At 49.0% G+C, this 21,323-nt stretch overlaps 1 protein-coding gene and 1 pseudogene across 1 annotated transcript; one reads left to right on the top strand and one right to left on the bottom strand.

The window, feature by feature from the left end:
* Window positions 1-3,641: 3,641 nt before the first annotated feature.
* LOC125516315 (flocculation protein FLO11-like) lies at window positions 3,642-5,981 on the top strand. The gene has a single exon (XM_048681796.1). The coding sequence runs from the start codon at window positions 4,418-4,420 to the stop codon at window positions 5,312-5,314; it is 897 nt and encodes a 298-aa protein (XP_048537753.1). The 5' UTR covers window positions 3,642-4,417; the 3' UTR covers window positions 5,315-5,981.
* Window positions 5,982-9,821: 3,840 nt separating this feature from the next.
* On the bottom strand, window positions 9,822-18,060 carry LOC125516613 (annotated as a pseudogene).
* Between the last annotated feature and the right edge of the window lie 3,263 nt (window positions 18,061-21,323).

Below are 21,323 nucleotides of genomic sequence, written 5' to 3'. Positions count from 1 at the left end.
ATCAAAGATGGTTATGTTTCCTAGCCATAGACAAAGAGTTGTCATTTGATTAACGGGATCACATCATTAGGAGAATGATGTGATTGACATGACCCATTCCATTAGCTTAGCACCCGATCGTTTAGTATGTTGCTATTGCTTTCTTCATGACTTATACATGTTCCTATGACTATGAGATTATGCAACTCCCGTTTGCCGGAGGAACACTTTGTGTGCTACCAAACGTCACAACGTAACTGGGTGATTATAAAGGAGCTCTACAGGTGTCTCCAAAGGTATCATGTTGGGTTGGCGTATTTCGAGATTAGGATTTGTCACTCCGATTGTCGGAGAGGTATCTCTGGGCCCTCTCGGTAATGCACATCACATAAGCCTTGCAAGCATTGCAACTAATGAGTTAGTTGTGAGATGATGTATTACGGAACGAGTAAAGAGACTTGCCGGTAACGAGATTGAACTAGGTATTGAGATACCGACGATCGAATCTCGGGCAAGTAACATACCGATGACAAAGGGAACAACGTATGTTGTTATGCGGTCTGACCGATAAAGATCTTCGTAGAATATGTGGGAGCCAATATGAGCATCCAGGTTCCGCTATTGGTTATTGACCGGAGACGTGTCTCGGTCATGTCTACATTTCTCGAACCCGTAGGGTCCGCACGCTAAGGTTGATGACGAGTTATATTATATGTTTTGATGTACCGAAGTTGTTCGGAGTCCCGGATGTGATCACGGACATGACGAGGAGTCTCGAAATGGTAGAGACATAAAGATTGATATATTGGAAGCCATATTTGGATATCGGAAGTGTTCCGGGTGAAATCGGGATTTTACCGGAGTACCGGGGGTTACCGGAACCCCCCGGAGTATATGGGCCTTATGGGCCTTAGTGGAAAGAGAGAGGGCCACTGGGCGCGCCCCCTCCCCCCCTAGTCCGAATAGGACAAGGAGAGGGGGCGGCGCCCCCCCCCTTCCTTCTCTCTCTCCTCTTTCCCCCTTCCCGAATCCTATTCCAACTAGGAAAGGGGGGGAATCCTACTCCCGGTGGGAGTAGGACTCCTCCTGGCGTGCCCTCCTCCTGGCCGGCCGCACCCCCCTTGATCCTTTATATACGGAGGCAGGGGGCACCCCATAGACACAAGTTGATCCACGTGATCATATTCTTAGCCGTGTGCGGTGCCCCCTTCCACCATAAACCTCAATAATATTGTAGCGGTGCTTAGGCGAAGCCCTGCGACGGTAGAACATCAAGATCGTCACCACGCCGTCGTACTGATGGAACTCTTCCCCGACACTTTGCTGGATCGGAGTCCGGGGATCGTCATCGAGCTGAACGTGTGCTAAAACTCGGAGGTGCCGTAGTTTCGGTGCTTGATCGGTTGGGCCGTGAAGACGTACGACTACATCAACCGCGTTGTGCTAACGCTTCCGCTGTCGGTCTACAAGGGTACGTAGATCACACTCTCCCCTCTCGTTGCTATGCATCACCATGATCTTGCGTGTGCGTAGGAATTTTTTTGAAATTACTACGTTCCCCAACAAAATGTTGGTTCTTAACGGGAAATATTTTCTGTTGTTGTGACACGTCACCTTTCCTCTTCAGGGAATCCAGCAACTCCAATGGGACTAGCAGAACGCTAGTGAACCGAGAGAGGGAAAGGGGCTCGGAAGTTTTTTGCTCTGTTCTTTGGGCACTGGAGCTTGAGGATGATGGAAGCAAGAGCAAGATGGAAAGCATGGAGATTGATTCATTTTATAGTGTTCCTTTTATAAGCAAGTAAAAACACCGAAGGCGTGCACTATGTGGTAGTAAAATTCACGAGTACCCAATGTGGTATGTGTTACATGTGCACGTGAATCGAGGGTTTTTGCCGGTAATGACACCAAAAATCTGGGGCCCGGTCTCTTTATTGACAAGACGTGCCAATAGCAATGGCCTCGAGCTACACTAACACGATATAATGATAACTCAAGGCATCTTTTGCTTATGCAGTGCGTGGTAGCATTTCGGGTTCGGTCGAAGTTGTCAGAACACGGCCAAACCGGCGCCCCCATCCTGACACAAGAAGACTTCATCATTAAGATAACTAGGCATTGAAAGGGTCTTCGGATCTGGCGAAAAGAAAAGAAAACCTGGGAAGCTCAGTTGGGGCTCCTCAGACAAGATTCTGGTCGCTTTGGAGACAAACATGCGAAGAAGATGATTGAACCAGTTTACAAGGCCAAAGACCTAAGATGAACGACAGACGTCTGAGGATAGTTCTCAGCTTGAAGACCAGTTCAGGGGCTAATGATGGTATCCTGGATAGGGGGTGTTAACCATGTCGGCTCCGAGACATGGGCTGGGTCGAGGACCCCCAGGTGACCAACCAGTGAGCCACATTCGCCGAGCCCCATGGAGGAATCAACATGAAATCTTCCGAAGACTTGGCACATACTCCAAGGCATGAATGCAATCTTCGACGTGTTTATCTTTAGATGTAATCGACCTATGTTCAAGATGAAATCTTTCGAAGACTTGACACATACTCCAAGGCATGAATGCAATCTTTGATGTGTTTATCTTCGGATGTAACCAACCTATGTGTAACCTTAGGTACCCCTGTGTCTATATAAACCAAGGGGTGTAATCTGTAGAGAAAAACAACTCATTTATACACGATCTCGAGGTGGATCAACATGTATTCTGTACCCCATCCACAATCAATACAAACAAAGTAGGTCGTAGGGTTTTACATCTTCGAGAGGGCCTCAATCTGGGTAAACATCGTGTCCCCCTTGTGCCCTGTTACCGTCGTCCTAAAGCTACCAGCTCGGAACCCCCTACCCGAGATCTGTCGAATTCGACTTCGTCACCACGGAAGGGAAGCCGCAAAAACCAACTGAGACCTATGATAATTGGATGTAGTTGAAGAATCAAAAACCGCAAAAACCTCTCGACCCTTCCAAGAGAAGGTGCTATCACGGCAATCCCTGATGTAGCTGCACAATTCAACCTGATGAGATCAGCAGTGATCTCGATGGTCAACAACTCTCGATGGTCAACAACAGCACCTGGGAAGGCACCACAAAGGTTAAAGCATTTATAACTATAATAATACAAGTCATGAATCGCGTAATACATGGGGTACAAATTAGAATAGAATTATGTATAGATGGAATCTCAAAGCTACTTACATAATAAACTCACGAACTCTCTATTTTTTTAAATGGATTTTATTTTCGGAAAAATAGCAAATTGTATGAGCATTGTATTGACCTTTTTGTTTCGGACCATTTCAGTGGATTATAATACATGGAAGCCGCCAACTTACATGGGCATCCATCATGGAATTAACATATGCGCACGAACAATAACTGAGAAATACACTCCCGATTGTTCAGTTTGAGAATCGTAGGTGGCTTACCTTAAAGTCCCAACTTATTTGTCAGTGTAGTCATATTTGCTGGATGATACTACTCCCTCCATTCCAAATTACTCATCGCAGAAATGGATGTATCTAAAACTAAAATATATCTAGATACATCCATAGTCGCGACAAGTAATTCGGAACAGAGGAAGTACTATGGTAGATTAATTACTGATTATACACGGTGAACTCGTGAATGTCCCATCGCTCAGTTTGTTCTGGTTTCTACTGCTGTGCTTTGTTAGAGCTCAAATTGATTGAAAGGAGTGTACCAATTAATCACCGGGCATCCTCTGTTGCTTCTGCTTAAGCATTTCATCAAACACTTGACAGACGCGACAATTGACAAGGTTGGCGGCTCCATCCATGGAGCAGCGGGGTGCAGCGGCCATCAGCGCAGGAGGAAAGCAAGAATCCCGGCCAGCATCTCGTCGCTGCCGCGACTCCTCACCGTGGTTCTTACAGCTGCGTCTCATGCGGCCACATCGGTCGCGATGCCGAGGTAAGAATGGCACGCGGCGGCGGGATGCAGGCACAGGCGCGCCACCGCGGGAGACGCCCTGGAGATGTTCGAGGTGCGGGGCCCCTGGCCACCGACGAAGAGGAGGAGAGATCGGATACGGTGCGTCGCTGGTGGCTCCGGCGGTTGGACCACGGGCGGCGGCGGCGGCGGCAGTCACGAGTCGAACTCGGATTGCGTGGTTTCTACGCGGCGGGGCATCAGGGGTCGATCTATATCTGGCGGGCTGCGGGGATAGATCGCACTTTTCCTTCGATCCTGCGAGCAAGCCGTCCCCTCGATAGATCACGCGCGACGTTCCCCTGACGACCTAACAACCCGGCGAGCTTCTCTCGCCGACGGCGAGCAAAGAATCCGGCGAGTTTCCTCTTTCTTATCCGATCATCATTTGAATTTCAGCATCGCAATTGTTCTATTACTACTTGTTTCGCTTGTGCAATCACTTGGTCTCTCTGTTCTTTGCTGTGTCCTGTGTTTCGCAGAGATGGCTAGTCATGTCGCTGCGACCCTGCCGCCGCTGCTTCCTACCCCGGCGCGCTGCCACCTCCTGACGCCTCCTCCGGCAGTGTACACGGCTCGTGTGGAGCTGGACACCAAGAAGCAGCAGCCTGGACGTGCCTCGATGAGCCGAAGCTGGATCAGAGACAAGATCGACCTTCCCGGACGTGCTTCCCGGAGCTCCAGCTGGGCCACTGACAAGACGCTCCGCCGTGCCAAGAGTTTGAACGGCGGCGTCGAGCGCCTCGGCCGCGTGGAGACGCCGAGAGAAAACTGGAAGAGGCCGGCGAGCCGCGCGCCATCCGTCGACCGGTGCGACAAGAAGCCGAGGCCTCCGACTGAGATGGTGGCAGCCTCGGAGGAATCAATCTCCGCCGGCCCCGCCCCGCCGGCCGGCCGGTTCGAGAAGAAGGCGACGCCTATGACTGAGATGGTCGCAGACTCGGTGGTGACGTCCTTCCCTGGCCCTGCTCCGTCGATCGACCTCTCGGAGAAGAAGGCAGAGCCTACGACTGAGATGGTGGCAGACTCGGAGGCGGCGACACTCTTCGCTGGTCCTGCGGCGTCGGTTGACCGGTCGGAGAAGAAGCCAATGCCGCTGGCCGTGGTGGAGGCATCACCCTTCGCTGGCCTCGCTCCGTTGATGTACCGGCCCGACAAGAAGCCGAAGGCTCTGGCTAAGATGGAGGTGGACTCGGAGGCATCCTTGTTCGCTGGCCCGACATTCATGGTGTCGCCGGACCCGAGCGAGCTGCCCATGCCGACCTTCATCATGTCGCCGGATCCGAGCGAGCTGCCCATGCCAACCTTCCTCCATAAGCACAAGGTCGCTAAAGTGTTAGCTAGACTAGTCGCTCCGATGCTCATTGATCAGCAAGATTGAAGCTGCTTTCAGTGTGTAGCTAGGTGGAGTATGCTGATCAGCAAGATTGAAGCTGTTTTCCGTCTGTAGGCTGTAGCTAAGTGGAGTATGCTGATCAGCAAGATTGAGGCTGTTTTCAGTATGTAGCTAGGTGGACATGATTAATACAATCACCATTTAGTATTATGGAGCTTGGCACTGATCTTATCTGCGATGGCATGAAATGATGGTGTTGTGCATTCTGCAAATAAGTGTCTGCAAAGTGCAAACAGAGACATTTTCGCAAACACCTTCAGGGCGTGAGCTGACCAGCCTCCTTGGGCCGCGTGGTGACTAGCTTTGACATGCTGCCATCCTTTGGACGAGCTCCGTCAACTGCTTGACCGCCGTGACCCGTGAGGCCGTGCGCGTCAGCGGTTGCCGCGTTGGAGGGGTTGCGGCTTGCAGGAGTAGCAGGTGTCTTTGCCCAGTAAGTGTTCGACGAAACGCGCCGGCGCCCTAGCATCAGTTGCCGCAGGGCGGGCAGCCGCCGGAGCCGCGTTCCCCGACCCCGCTGACGTCCCCGCCGCGTCGGCGTACAACCGGTGGCTCTCCCCGTCGCTGCGGCCCCCGGCTCACCCGCAGGTGCGTCTCACGTCGCCCAGCGGCCAGATCCCACCCCCCAACGCGCCCGCCCTCCTCGCCATCTTCAAGCTCTGACCCGTGGCAGTGCACTTCAACCTGAGGTCACAGCCACAATAGCATGCCCACCAGCCACCAAGTCTGTTGAATCAATGCCTCTCACACTAACACTGCGAAATGGAATTATGCAAGTGGAAGGCGAATTTTCCGGCCACCAGCTCCTGCCGCAGCTTTTACGCCAACCAAATATGATGCTATCATATATGATTCAGGCCATGCTGGAAGTAGGATATGGATTGTTTGACAATATTGTTTTTTCCCGCTTATCGTATTGTTGCACTGAGTTTTTCGAGTCCACGAACCAAATTTTGAAAGAGCAACCAGGCATTACCACCCAACCACAGTACCTTGCTTGACCTTCTTGAAATCCCACTACTTATGGACACATGTGACATGCTTCGATAGTCTTGCCTGGGATATTTGTTTTGTATTTGAAGCTGATTGATATTGTTGCATATGCAAAAATTTCAGGTTGCAGTTTTTTTTCCAAATCATTTTATTTTATTTTTCTCATTTACAGTAAATTGCACGAAGTGTATCTTAGAGCAAGTGCAAACCTTTTCATTTTAAGGCTTACAACCTTTATGCCTAAAATAGTTTGGTTGCAGTTGGAAGACTGTTGTGAAGCAAGCTTTGGCCTCTACCTCAGGCCAACAAGCCGTCTAGAATAGTCATTGTTCAAAAAACAGTGAGGTTTGTGTATGTGTAATTTGAGATGGTGATGCCTATATTTGTTTCTGGCCTTGGCGCTCAACAATTTTATACTGGACTAATCTGACTAGAAAAATGATTCTTTTCTATAACTGCATTCATACATCAAAACAACATACTGCCGTGGTTAGTACTTACTATTTAGGGGGGTCGTATTTGTGCAAAACAGATCTTGCACGTTTGGGGGTTATAATTTTATGTCCTTGAGTATTAAGTGCATAGATAGCTGACATATTTGGCTGATAATACTAGGAAGTGATTAACATTGACAATGACAAACCAGTTTAACGCCATTGGCTTTCTACTAGAATAAGCACCTTCCTATGTTTCTCGCAAAAAATAAATGCCTTCCTATGTAATTCAAGGATGGTCTGATCTCCCGATGCACCCTTTTATACCTTCCCCTGCTATACTATGCTACCTGTGCTAGACATTTTTCAACCTGTTGTATTATTCATGCCTAGAATATATTTGCATTCTTTTATCATGGTACATCTGCTGGTAGGAGCTAGGATCCTACCTGGTCTAGGGCGTAGGTTGTACGGGAAGGGGGAGGGTTGACGGAGATGCGATCGCGGCTGCCGGCGGTGGGGCGCCATGGCGCGATGAAGAAGAGGCGGCGGCAGCGCAAGAGGCGGCTAGGGTTCCCGGCTCCCTTCGGAAGTCGAGCGAATAATGATTGCTTCTTGCTTGATTAGATTGATACATCTCCTCTCCTTATATAGAGAGGTTTACTTGACTCCTAAGCAAACGATCGTAATAACGATAAGATAATTGGGCTAAGCCCCTAATAATGATAAGATAACTTGGGCGACAACCCACTGGGCTAAACCCCTAATATGCCGGTCATAATACTTCTCCCCGCCTGCACAAACAGCTCGTCCTCGAGCTGTAAGGTGGGGAAGCGCTTGCTGAACTCCTCGGGGTGATCAACCAGCGTCAAACACCTTCGCGACAGCTGGGGCGGCCAGGTCGGCGGCGACGGCGTCCTCCGGAATGTAGTTTGCAGCCTCCAGGTAGAAGAGTCACGGGCAGACGTGGCCGGGCGTGTAGGGCTCATCGCAGTTGAAGCACAACCCTTGGCGGCGACGCTCGAGTAGCTCGGCCGAGGTGAGCCGGCGGAACGGGCGCGCCGCGGTCGCTGCGAGGGGTGCTGCGGAAGGCTGAGCAGGCCGACCCTACGTGGGAACATCCGGCCAGGGTAGCGACCCAGCGGCTCGGGATGGTGATTCCTTTTGGATGGCCACCGCGCGGCACTCGAACGCGCGGGCGTAGTACATGGCCATTTGGAGATCCTGGGGTCCCCAAAGCTCCACGTCCACGTGGATGTGATCCGAAAGTCCACCGACGAAGAGGTCAGCCCGCTGCTGCGCCGTCGCGCCCGACGCGTGGCATGCCAGGGCCTGGAAACGGTCGGCGAAGTCTTGAACCGTGGATGTGAAGGGGAGGCGGCCTAGCTTTGCCAGGCGGCTTCCGCGGATCGGTGGCCCAAAACGAAGGAGGCAGAGCTCGCGGAAGCGCTCCCAAGGGGGCATGCTGCCCTCGTCCTGCTCGAGGGCGTAGTACCAGGTCTGTGTCGCGCCGCGGAGGTGGTAAGAGGCAAGCCAGGTACGCTCCGAGGCGAGGGTGCGCTGCCCGCGAAAGAACTGCTCGCACTGGTTGAGTCAGTTGAGGGGGTCCTCCGTGCCATCATAAGTGGCGAAGTCCAGTTTGGCAAACCGCGGACACGTCTGAGTCGGAGCGCCGTGGCCGACTGGCTCGGAGGTGCGAAGCAGCGAGGATTGGGGCGCCCGGTCAGCATGGCCGCGGCCTGTGGAGTGCCCCGCCGAGCCGGAGGGGTCGCTGAACTGTAGAGTGGGTACCGGCGGGTCTCCAGCCAACGTGTAGATGGGTGGCGACGATGATCCAGTCAACCAGGCCGGTATTGGGGACAGTGACGGCGGGAAGCGCACTTGCTGGATCGGTACGCCTCCCTGCGTGGGTGACCCGGGCCCCGTGTTGGGCGGGGGCGGGGCCGGCAGCTGCGGCCTGCGGCAGTACAGACCCGGGTGGCGTGGGGGGTGCAGCGAGGGCCGGGACCGGCCACTGTGGCCATTGAGGCGCGGCAGCGGGCGGCGGTGGGGCCGGCGGCTGGGGCTGCGGCTGCCCGGACCCGGGAAGCGTCAGGGCCGCAGCGAAGGCCGGGGCCGGCCACTGTGGCCATTGAGGGGCAACGACGGGCGGAGGTGGGGCCGGCAGCTGGGGCTGCGGCTGCCCGAACCCGGGAGGCGTCGGGGGCGCGGCGATCGCCTGAGCCGGCCATTGCGGCCAGTGGGGGGCGACAGCGGGCGGCGGCTGACCGGGCCAGTGGTGGTGTAGAGGCCTGATCGGCGCCGTGGTGGGCGCGTACCAGGGCAAGGCGGCTGGCCCAGTCGCGGCGGCCGGCTGCAAGGGCGGCGGCTGCCGCCCTGCTAGGTAGAGGCGTATGCCCTGGACGGCGGTGACGAGGTCGTTGAGGACCCCGGTCATCTCCGCCGGCGAGTAGATGGCGACGGGCGGCGCGGTGGAGGGCGGCGGCGTCTGGCCGGTGGAGGCCAGCGGCGGGGTGGGGAGAGGCATCGGCGCGGTGGTGACGGGCAGCGGCGGGTTGGGTGGTGGTGCAGACATGATTGGAACCGAGCTACCTGATACCAAATTGGTAGGAGCTAGGATCCTACCTGGTCTTGGGCGTAGGTTGTACGGGAAGGGGGAGGGTTGACGGAGATGCGATCGCGGCTGCCGGCGGCGGGGCGCCGTGGCGCGATGAAGAAGAGGCGGCGGCGCAAGAGGCGGCTAGGGTTCCCGGCTCCCTTCGGGAAGCTGAGCAAATAATGATTGCTTCTTGCTTGATTAGATTGATACATCTCCTCTACTTATATAGAGGTTTACTTGACTCCTAAGCAAACGATCCTAATAACGATAAGATAATTGGGCTAAGCCCCTAATAATGATAAGATAACTTGGGCCACAACCCACTGGGCTAAACCCCTAATATGCCGGTCATAACATCTACCGTCACATGATCTTCTTGATGCATATTCGCAATTGAAAATAGAATTTTGTGCCAACTTGCTTTCTTATGCACCATGCTGTTAGCTCATGGGAGAATCAGTAATTCTGACATGAAACAGTACATGATTGTTCTGAAATTAGTGGTTCCATGGTGTCTATATCTAACTTATTTACTTTAGCAGTGCAAGAGGATGCTTTTGGGCGAGACACCCTACTTATGTAGGAAGAAATGAAGTCAGCCTGCACCAGGAGTGTACTTGACAACAACAGGGACACAAAGTTGGTCTGATTGGCAAGGCTTCTGGTTTGCTCTTTACACATGCCAATTTAAACATCTGACTCTAATATAAGTGCTAGAGTACTTCTGAAAATCAAGATTTATTTCTGGTTATCACTAAAGAAAAGTATTCTTACTAAATCAGCTTTAGCTAGGAGAGAATGGAAAGAAATGTCCTTTACCTAATCAGCTTTAGGCAGGAGAGGCTACAAAGGAGACGAAAAATGACATTTTTGTGATAAGTTATCATTGGAGTGCCTCTTGTGTGCTTTCCCTGTAGATTTTCTTTGCTGGACTGCAGAGTCAAATGTTCTTATATTCTATACTCAATATTTACAAATATTAACCATTTGTGAACTGTGATAACGGTTACATGGTTTCAGCCAAAATGTCTAGCTAAGACTTTCTGATCATATAGGACTCCTACTCCAAAGAAAACACCAAAGGCGGTCATAAAGATGATGGCTTCACTACCAATCTGTTTTATGGGGTCAATGGAAACTGGACTCGCTTCTGCCGAACCACAATGGTTTGCAACCATAGGTCCACACAGTTTTGGGTTTCCACCAAAGCTAGAATCCGGAAACGTGCTGACCTGGCCCATGTTTGGAATAGGGCCTTCTAGGTCATTATTAGAAATGTTGAATCTGGAAAGGAAGTGCAGATTGTTCAATGCAGCTGGAATCTTACCAGTGAGATGATTACCAGACAAGTCGAGCATCTGCAGGTTCGTGAGATTGCAGATCTGTTCTGGTATCTCTCCAGATAATCTGTTGGAGCTCAAGTTAAGTGAAAATAGTCCTTGTAACCTACCGATCTCTGCCGGAATCATACCAGTGAAATTATTCATGGCTAGATTAAGCTCTTTAGGAAAAGCACTGGGCGTGAGGTATTGCAGAAATTGGTTCTTGTTCCAAACAGGCAGCTCAAAGAATACCTTTGGTGCAGTATTATCTGATTCTAGCATTGGCATCTCCATTAAGGCCCTTGGAATTTCCCCTGTAAGGCTGTTGTTTGATATATCTAGAGAGAAGAGAAAATTTAGGCTGCTGATCCATTCAGGTATCGGTCCAGTTAGTTGATTGCCTTGCAAAAATAGCATCCCCAAATTCAGTAGCTTTGATAACCAATCAGGTATTTTTCCATACAATGAACAATGATTTATATAAAGAACCTGGAGATTCTGAAAACCATCAATGCTGACATCCTCTGGCATGGTCTCATGCAGGAAGTTGCACCCAATATAAAGGGTGGTGAGGCTCCTGGAACTGCTAAGCATCTGAAGTGTTCTTGTGATATTTGTGAGAGAGTTATTAGCAAGTGATAGGAATAAGAGGGACTTCATATTGAATAATTTTCCTGACAATTGACCATGGAAAGGATTGTAAGATAGCCGTAGTGCAGTCAGCTTGCTGCAGGAGTATATGCTTTCTGGAACTATGCCGGTGAAGTTATTGGAAAGAAGATCTAGTTTTTTTAGATTGGACAGACTTGCGAAGTTGACCTTGGTAAGTTCCCCACTAAATTGGTTTGCCTTGAAGTCAATTGTTACAAGATTTGGCAGTTGCCTAGAGCTGCTGGCAGCTCCCCTGACATGTTGTTGTGTTCCAAATACAGCTCCTCCAATCTCTTCAGATCACCTATAGACTCTGGAATATTGGCGCTGAGCTCATTCCTGCCAAGATCAAGGATGACCAGATTTGTGAGCTTGCTAATGCCATCGAGAGCTCCTTCTAACCTATTGCTAGGCAACGAGAGGTGCTCTAACGAGGTTACGTTGAAGAGTTCATCTGGAAGTGTACCATTGAGGTTGTTGTAGCCAACACCAAGCAATTTCAGCACCGAGCAATTACTGAGTCCTGGAGGGATGTTCCCACTGAGTTGGTTGAAACTGAGCTCAAGCACAGCAAAAGATGGCGCGCTAACACATGGTGTAGTTGGTATCTGACCAGTAAATCTGTTGGAACTAGCATTAAGAACGACCAGGCTCTTCATCACCTCCCATGTTGTGGATGGTAGTATGCCTGTAAGCCAGTTGCTTGAGATGTTGAGTACCTGCAGAGGCCGTGCAGGGGTTGAAGATGGCAGCTTGCTCAGGCCTCCTGTGAGGCGGTTGAAGCTGATGTCAAGAAGAAGGATGCTGCTGGATGACACTAATTCCAGTGGCATGCCACCAGACAGCAAGTTCCGGGAAAGGTTGAGGCACATAAGTCCGGTGAGGTTGCCAAGGAACGGCGAGATGGGCCCCTCGAGGCCTCGAGAAGCCAACGAAACATCAGTGACCTTCCTATCTTGATTGCAGGTGATCCCTTCCCATGTGCAGCAGTCGGTGTCGTGCCGCCACGACGTCGTGAGGCCGCCGTCCTGCGAGAGCCCGACGAGGAGCTGGAGAAGGGAGCTCTTCTCCTGCTCAGTGCAGGAGCTGGTCGGAGAGACCAAAGAGACCAGCAGCACGAGAGCCAAGCCAAGTGAAGGCATGTGAAATTTCTTGGTGTACCTGCTGTATGAAAAACAGTTGCTGCATGGTGTTGTGGTGGAACTGCCCATTCTGAATATTTTTGTTTGACAGTTTCCTGAAACTGTCCATCCTGAAAGCATGCTAAACTACCATTTCCTAAATAAAAAAAACAAGAGCTGTCCATTCGGATTCTGTCGGTTTTGTTGAATATTTCTGTTTGAAATTTTTGGTGATGTCATTTTGATGCCACCTAATTTTTTTTCTGAGTTGCTAATAATATGCCGTGTTAAGTCGAGTGTTGACTACCGGTGTCTCACTCGTAGTTGAGTGGCTATAATATTTCGTGTCAAGTAGAGTGTCATTATATTTCAATGGGAATGCATATATGTCATGGATCATTGTACATGTGGGTAATAACATTTCATATTAAATACAGCGTCGATGCTATTAAGGTTTGCTCCTACTTCAGATGCAATCTTCTCTTACAAATTATTCTGTTTATTATGACATACAGAAGCATGACAACAGACTTTGAAGATTGCAACTGAACGCGTACCACTTTACGACTTTGTGGAGGTCTCGAATTCTTATTGCTTTGTACAAAAAGCCCACCTCAAATTCTTATTGCTTTGTACAAAAAGTCCACCTCACAGAGTCACGGTTCCCCACTTGGAAGGAGAAGATCGTAAGCTGATGGGCATGTGTCTATGAACGCTTAGAGCATCTATAGGCGGACCCTTCAAATTGTCAGTTGATGGGTATGTGTCTGTGAGCATAGCAGATCGCCTTTGACATGGTCGCAAGTATAGTGGTTCCAACGAGTAAGAGTAAGCCTTTAGCAATTATGCAGCAAGACTGAGGTTCAAATAGTGTGGGTTAGACAAAGATGTAGGGTTCCCGCTACCTATAAAAAAAAGAGGTAGGGTCTCCGCAAAAAAAAAGTCAAAGCATTTTTCGGTGACATGGTCTCCCTCATACATCCCACCATGCTAAAGAAAAGCAAATCTTGTGGGTTAGACAAAGAGGTGTACCTCTTCTTTTGGTTTATGGCCTTAGAAAGGTTAATGCATGGTTAAATACATGTATGACCTTTAACCTGTGGGCCAACCCATTTAGACAAATATAATAATTAATCTATGCATCAGACATCTAGTTCCAAATCTCCAGTGACATGTGTTGTTTTCTTCGAAGATTACAATCTCATCAGACATAACCCCAAAACAACCAAACGGGTGAAGATGAACTTCAGATGGGGAAAGTAGATCTCGAGTAGAGAGATGAACCTTTTACACATGGAATAAGGGTGGTTAAAGGCGATTTCAGTATGAAAAAGTAGAGTAAAAATTATTTAGCTTATTCTCTCAACTTCAATTGACCGCAACTGAATTTATTATATTTAATATTACTTACCGATCAGAACACCTATCAGTATAACTTCTAAAAGGTTATTGAAAAGAAATGTAATTTGGTGGGCATGTGTTCTTTTTCTAGGTAGTACGTAAGTTAAAAGGGAAACACATTACCTACAGTGTTGTAGTTCAGAATCAAGTTTTGTGATAATCATAGTGTTTACGTACTCCAGTGTTGTTTATTATTCACATTTGGATTTGGATTGAGCTCACTTGAGTAGCTCACTTGAGAGTGTCATGCTTTGCCAATATCTATTGTGATAGTTGGCATTTTTTGTTAGTAGAGTCGTCAATCTCTCAGCTAAACAACTGGCTGGAAACACAAGACATCAACTAAAATTCTAAATTATTATTTTTTACTTCTACATGCACATATGTGGTCTCTAGGTTAAGATATGTACAATTAAGTTAGTCTAGGTTAACTTGCAGAAGTTCATACCAACTTCTCTCTAGCTCGGCTCGGCTAATTACAAGGCAACCAATCGTATATACATTTGGGGTGCATATCATTTTACACTTAATATTTATAGGGGTGTATATCATTGCGTGTAAATGCCCACTTGTGTCATATCTTGGAACCCACTTCATTAGTTTAAAATTAAATTAAAATAATTAATATGTGTATACTCAAAACACTAGCACTATTTGCAAATCTTGCAAGCATTTTTTGGGGGCAGAAATTTTTTTTGTCAGAAACTGATCATTTTTTTAGAAATCAGAATTGATCATTTGTGGACGACCAATAGGAATATGTACAATAAGCTTAGCTAAGATAAGTCGCCATGCAAATGTTGTTAGTCACACTCCTACAACATCGTACTGTATGCTGGCTGGATATTTCTATGCTGGGTTGGCAATACCCTAGAGGATATTGCTAGCATTGTAGCTGCTGATTGTAATCATCCTATTTGAGTAATGAAAGTTCCTTTCCCACAAAAAAGGAGCATGTACAATTTTATCTTTTTCTAGGCACTGTAACATCCCTAAGCCCACCCAATTTGAAGCCCAAGATGAAGCCAGCCCAAACTGTTATCTATAAGCTAACCCAAATACTGCCCCCCGTACGGCCCAACGTCGAGTCCTGCCCAACTCAATGCGCCGGCGTCCCGAGGACCGCCGCACCGCCGCACTCCCACTTCTGGTGGCCAGAGGCCAGGCAGAAATCGAACCAAGCCTCCCCCTCCCGGAGCTCTCTGGCGAGGGGGATGCGGCGACTCCCGGCGACCCCGCGTGGCGGTGGGCCGGCTGCTCCGAGTTCGCTAAGCTCGCTGGAGGACGGACACCGGAGGCTAGGAAACAGGTCCAGTGTCGCGCACTCAGAAGGTATATATCTGAAAAAAAGGAAGTCCGAGGAAAAAATAATACTTGGGCGCCTGGTTGATGTTCAATTGTTCGCTAGTCTCGTTTTAAGTTCAAATCCGTCCACGCGGCGACCCTTTACGGCGGCGTGCGGCGGTTCGCCTCCCGCCTCAGCTGGTCCGAGGAGGCCAGGCAGGCAGGGGACCGGAGATTCGACCAAGGCCGAACGTGACGTGAGCCCTTTGCCGAGGTATATTGTAGAAACCACGGAGCAGGTGCTTAATTCGTGCCACATTGTAGTGCTAGCTTTGTTGACATTTCTGAATTTTCTCTCAGCGCCAGTGTTATTTTCTGTGGATACTTGCGATCCTGGGTTGGAGACTTGGAGTTACAGATTGCTAGACTGCAAATAGTTACAGATTTGAGTGTGCCAGACTGCAGATTGCTTTTGCTTATTATGTGTCCTCCTCTAGTCAACTTTCTCCAAGAGAAACATTCATCACTGTATGCGTATGTATCAAAGTAAATACTGACCAAATAGTTACACATTCCACAATAATAATATGCTTACACACTGTTGACATTGCTCACTCGTTAATCATGTTTCTGCTAAATGGAGTACAACGATGAACGTCACTAACTGACGATAGCAGGTTTACAAGAGATGTTGTTCTTGCTGGGGCTGGAGCCACTGACATGGTCTTGCTGAACTGGGAACCACTTGAAATCATGTAACGGTTTGGGCAGTGATAACAGTTACAAGGTTTTAGCCAAAATATCCGGCTAAGACCATATGATCATATATGACTCCTACTGCAAAGAAAGCACCAAAGGCGATTGCAAAGATGACCTTACTGCCAATCTCTTCTCTGGAGTTGATGGACTCTGGACTTGCTTCCGCTGAACCGCAATGGTTTACAATCGAAGGACCACACAATTTTGGGTTTTCATCAAAGCTAGAATCTGGAAACGTGCTAAGTTGGCCTGCGGTTGGAATAGGGCCTTCGAGGTCATTATTAGAAACATTGAATTTGAAAAGAAAGTGCAGATTGTTTAGTGCGGCCGGAATTGTACCAGTAAGATGATTGCTGGACATGTCGAGCATCTGCAGATTTGTGAGGGTGCAGATTGGTTGTGGGATCTCTCCTGATAATTTGTTGGAGCTCAAATTAAGTGAAACGAGCGCTCTTAGTTGACCGATCTCCCCTGGGATCACACCAGTGAATTTATTGATGGCTAGATTAAGCACTTTTGGAAAAGCACCAGGTTTGAGGTATTGGATAAATGGACTGAAAAGATACACAGGCAGTTCAAAGAAGACCTTTGGTGCAGTCTTGTCTGATTTTAGCATTGGCATCTCCATTAAGGCAGTTGAAATTTCACCTGTAAAGCTGTTGTTTGATATGTCTAGATACAAGAGCAAGTTCAGGCTACTGATCCATTCAGGTATTGGTCCAGTTAGCTGATTGCTTTGCAAAAATAGCACCCTCAAATTTGTGAGCTTGGATAACCAATCAGGTATTGTTCGAGACAATGAACAATCACTCATAGAAAGAACCTGAAGATTCTCAAAACCATTAATGCCGTTATCCTCTGGCATGGTCTCATGCAGGAAGTTGGACCCAATAAGAAGGGTGGTCAGGCTCCTGGATCCCCCAAGGATCTGAAGTGTTCTTGTGATATTTGTAAGGGAGAGGTTAGCGAGTGGTAGAAATGAGAGGGACTTCAGATTACCTATCTTTTCTGACAGTTGGCCATGGAAATGATTGCTGGAGAGCCGTAGTGCAGTCAGCTTGCTGCACGAGTATAAGCTTTCTGGAATGTTGCCGATGAAGTTATTGTGCAGGAGATCTAACTTTTTTAGATTGGGCAAGTTTGAGAAGTTGACCTTGGTAAGTTCTCCGTGAAATTGGTTGCCCTTTAAGATAATTGTTGTGAGATGTGTACAGTTGATCAATGCTGATGGAAGCTCCCCTGACATGTGGTTTTGTTCCAAATGCAGCACCTCCAAACTCTTCAGCTTGCCTATGGCATCCGGTATATTGCCGTTGATCTTGTTGCCCCCAAGATCAAGGGTGACCAAATTTGTGAGCTTGGTGATGCCATTGAGTGCTCCTTCTAACCAATTATTAGGTAAAGAGAGGTGCTCTAATGATGTAACTTTGAAGACCTCATTTGGAAGAGTTCCACTGAGGTTGTTATAGCCAGCGCTTAGCAATTTCAGCATGGAGCAATTACCGAGTCCATGAGGAATATTTCCACTGAATTCGTTAATACTGAGTTCAAGCACAGAAAAAGATGGTGCGCTGAGACAGAGTGTAGTTGGTAGCTGCCCAGTAAAACTATTGGTGCTGGCATTGAGCACGACCAGGCTCTTCATCACCTCCCATGTTGTGGATGGAAACCTTCCGGTAAACAAGTTGCTTGAGATGTTCAGTACCTGCAGAGGCCATGCAGGGGTTGAAGATGGCAGCTCGCTCAGGGCTCCTGTCAGGCGGTTGAAACTGACATCAAGGACAGTGATGCTGCTGGATGACACCAATTCCAGCGGCAAGCCACCGGACAGTGAGTTGCACGACAGGTTGAGGCGCAATAAGCCTGTGAGATTTCCAAGGAACTGCGAGATGGACCCCTCGAGGCCTCGAGAGGCCAAGAAAACATCACTGACCGTCCTGTTGGGGCTGCAGGTGATCCCTTCCCAAGTGCAGCAGTCCGTATCGTTCCGCCATGATGACCCGAGGCCGCCATCCTGCGAGAACCCAGCAAGGAGCTGGAGGAGGGAGCTCTTCTCCTGCTCCGTGCAGGAGCTGGTCGGAGGGGCCAAGGATATCAGCAGCACGAGAGCCAATCCTAGAAAAGGCAAGGGGAATCTGCTGCTGTTTGGGCAATGGTGTGACCGCATGGCTTTCTGAAGAAGCTAGCAAGGGAACCAATGGGCTGGTGAAGATCACGAGAGGAATGGAACAGGCAGCTCATGTCTCCATTTTATTTGATCCTCTTTCAAGTCGCACTCAAGAAAAGGAAAAGAAATGGGCCTAGGATTGTCTGTTGTTGGCAAGGAGACTAGTAGCACAATAGTCAGCCCAAAGAAAGGTATGTGAAATCACTACCTATGTGAGCGACTAGAAATTAGCCTGTAAACCACAAGCGTAAGCTTTGGTCTGCCAGGCTAAAGTACTAGTTTCTCTTAAAGAAAAAACAAGAGAGGAAAGGAGCAACCTGCTCTGGTCTCTGTCTCATTTCATCCCTTCTGGTCATCGTGATGACAAGAAAATCTGGTCAAAGATTAGCTGCTATTGCATATCCACTAATTTATTCACGAGTCTGACTTCCAAGCACAAACTGGTTTGTTAATCTTAGTCTGACCTCTTATCGTATCAGTTTTGCAATTAAATTCCATCATCGATGTCAGGGTTGATTTAGAGAAGATGTGGATCACAACTCTCCCATAGGAGGCCATTCAGGCATTGTGGCTACCTATCAAAGGGTAAAAAAGCTATTTTATTGGCGCCAGACGAGGAGATTGAAACTTTTCTACAGGAGTGTGCAGTTTGCCAAAGAGTCAAGGGAAAGCATTGCCACTACCCTGGTCTCCTAGATCCACTGCCACTACCTAAGTGTTGTTGATTGATTGAATGGTGTGTTGTAGCTATCGTCATATGGCCTTTCTTAGATTGTTAATGCTGCTCAAACCTAGTTCTTTTCGGCATCTGGCACCCCTTCGCTCGTATTGGCAGGATGCGTGCCATGCAAGCTGGCTTGGTTGCATGATTCCCCCAGAATCTTGCCCTAGCTTTCCTAATTCCGTGTAGTCAGTGATGTGTCATTATTGCCTAGTATTATCTGCAATACACACATAAGAAGGATAATTTTTAAGCTATGCACACCTACCCACAACAGCGACATCACCTATATAATAGGGGTTAGTTGGGTTTGACTTAAAGCAAGGCTGAACATTTTTACAACTTATCTGATGACAGCTACATTTTTTCTTACACAAAATAATAACACCCACCCGGTGCAACTGAATCAACAGGAGGTTGAAATTATGTGGCATCTAATCTTTATTGTGTTGAGTGCCACACGATATTCACTACACCCCATGTACATTATGCTTGGATTGTCTTGCACTTGACCCATGTGTTTAGACACTTCATTTTATTTGGTGCTGTGAATGATTTTTATGCCTACCATAGACCTTTCATTGAGCGCTTTGCCCATGCTTGCTATGACTTTGAGGTAGATGCTTATTCTTTTGTTACACATATTTGCATCACTACCTCACATTTACATGCTTGTCCCCATGATATCTTTGCTTGTGCTCGATTGATATGCTTACATGCCATGTCACAATCCCTTGTCACACCATATGCTTTGCATGATGACGACACTTGTTTGGTCACTCATCTCTTGAATGCTTGGTTTTGCACTAACGCTAACCACATTTGTTTTTCCAAGTGTTTGTTGTCCTTACTCCTTTTGAAGGAACCACAAGATGGTGCCACAGTGGAGAGTGCCCATTTCGAGCTTCAAGATGACAAGTACTTGGTGAACGTCCACTTCTACACGGTGAAGCCATCTCTTTCCCATGGTGATTTGGTTTTTGATCCGAGGTCAGATCTTTCCCAAGGGAGGGGAGATGATGTGGAGCATCCTATGGACATCACCATGTCAAGAGTCCTTCGGCGAGTGACATGTGTGACATCTACTTCACATACCCAAAGGTGAATCATCTCCTTTACACGTGCTCACTTGACACCTTCGAGGATGGTATACTACTTGACACTCCACTCGTGTGCATTCATAGCTATTGTCGGAACACTACGGACGATGAGGAGGAGTGCAAGAGCCAAGGAACAACTACACCATCCGCGAGGTAAGCCTGGAAGCGGAGACGGAAGAAACGGAGCTGCCGGAAGCTACAGTGGCCGGATATCCTGGCCAGAGGCCGGACATCCGGCGCATGCGCAGAAGAGCTTCAGCAGCCGGACATCCGGGCGACCCCCGGACATCCGGCGCCTGTCAATAGGACGGACATCCGGCATCGCCCCGGAAATCCGGACAACGGCTATCCAGAGAAGAGCAAAACAGCATGTTCTAGGCTGGACATCCGGCCAGTGCCCCGGACATCCGGCGTCTCATGAACGGCCGGACATCCGGCCCCCAGCCCGGACATCCGGCGCCTGCCTACGCGCAGAGTTGGGCCAGAGGCCCATGTATCCCTTTCCCACTTACCCCTTCGTGGCTTAGACTATATATACTACTCCCCCTCCTCCTAGTTAGGGTTAGCGTTGTCGAGGGAGTCCTGGATTAGGGGGTCTCCGGACAGCCGGACTATCTCCATTGGCCGGACTGTTAGACTATGAAGATACAAGATTGAAGACTTCGTCTCGTGTCCGGATGGGACTCTACTTGGCGTGGAAGGCAAGCTAGGCAATACAAATATGAATATCTCCTCCTTTGTAACCGACCTTGTGTAACCCTAACCCTCTCCGGTGTCTATATAAACCGAAGGGTTTTAGTCCGTAGGACAACAATCACAACATACAATCATACCATAGGCTAGCTTCTAGGGTTTAGCATCTCTGATCTCGTGGTAGATCTACTCTTGTACTACCCATATCATCAATATTAATCAAGCAGGACGTAGGGTTTTACCTCCATCAAGAGGGCCTGAACCTGGGTAAAACTTCGTGTCCCCTGCCTCCTGTTACCATCCGGCCTAGACGCACAGTTCGGGACCCCCTACCCGAGATCCGTCGGTTTTGACACCGACATTGGTGCTTTCATTGAGAGTTCCTCTGTGTCGTCGCCGTTAGGCTTGATGGCTCCTACTATCATCGGTAGCGATGCGGTCCAGGGTGAGACTTTTCTCCCCGGACAGATCTTTGTATTCGGCGGCTTTGCACTGCGGGCTAATTCGCTTGGCCATCTGGAGCAGATTGAAAGCTACGCCCCTGGCCATCAGGTCAGAGTTGGAAGTTTGAACTACACGGCCGACATCCGCGGAGACTTGATCTTAGACGGATTCGAGCCACAGCCGGGCACGCCGCACTGTCGCGGTGGGTATGACCTAGCTCTGCCGCCGAACAGTACCCTAGAGGCCGCGCCCGCATCAGCCCCGACCCTTAGCTCGGAGCCAACTGCGCCAATCGAGGACGGGTG

Source organism: Triticum urartu, chromosome 6 (genome assembly GCF_003073215.2).
Source record: "Triticum urartu cultivar G1812 chromosome 6, Tu2.1, whole genome shotgun sequence".
Taxonomy (NCBI): Eukaryota; Viridiplantae; Streptophyta; class Magnoliopsida; order Poales; family Poaceae; genus Triticum; species Triticum urartu.
This window is presented reverse-complemented; position numbering and strand designations above follow the sequence as displayed.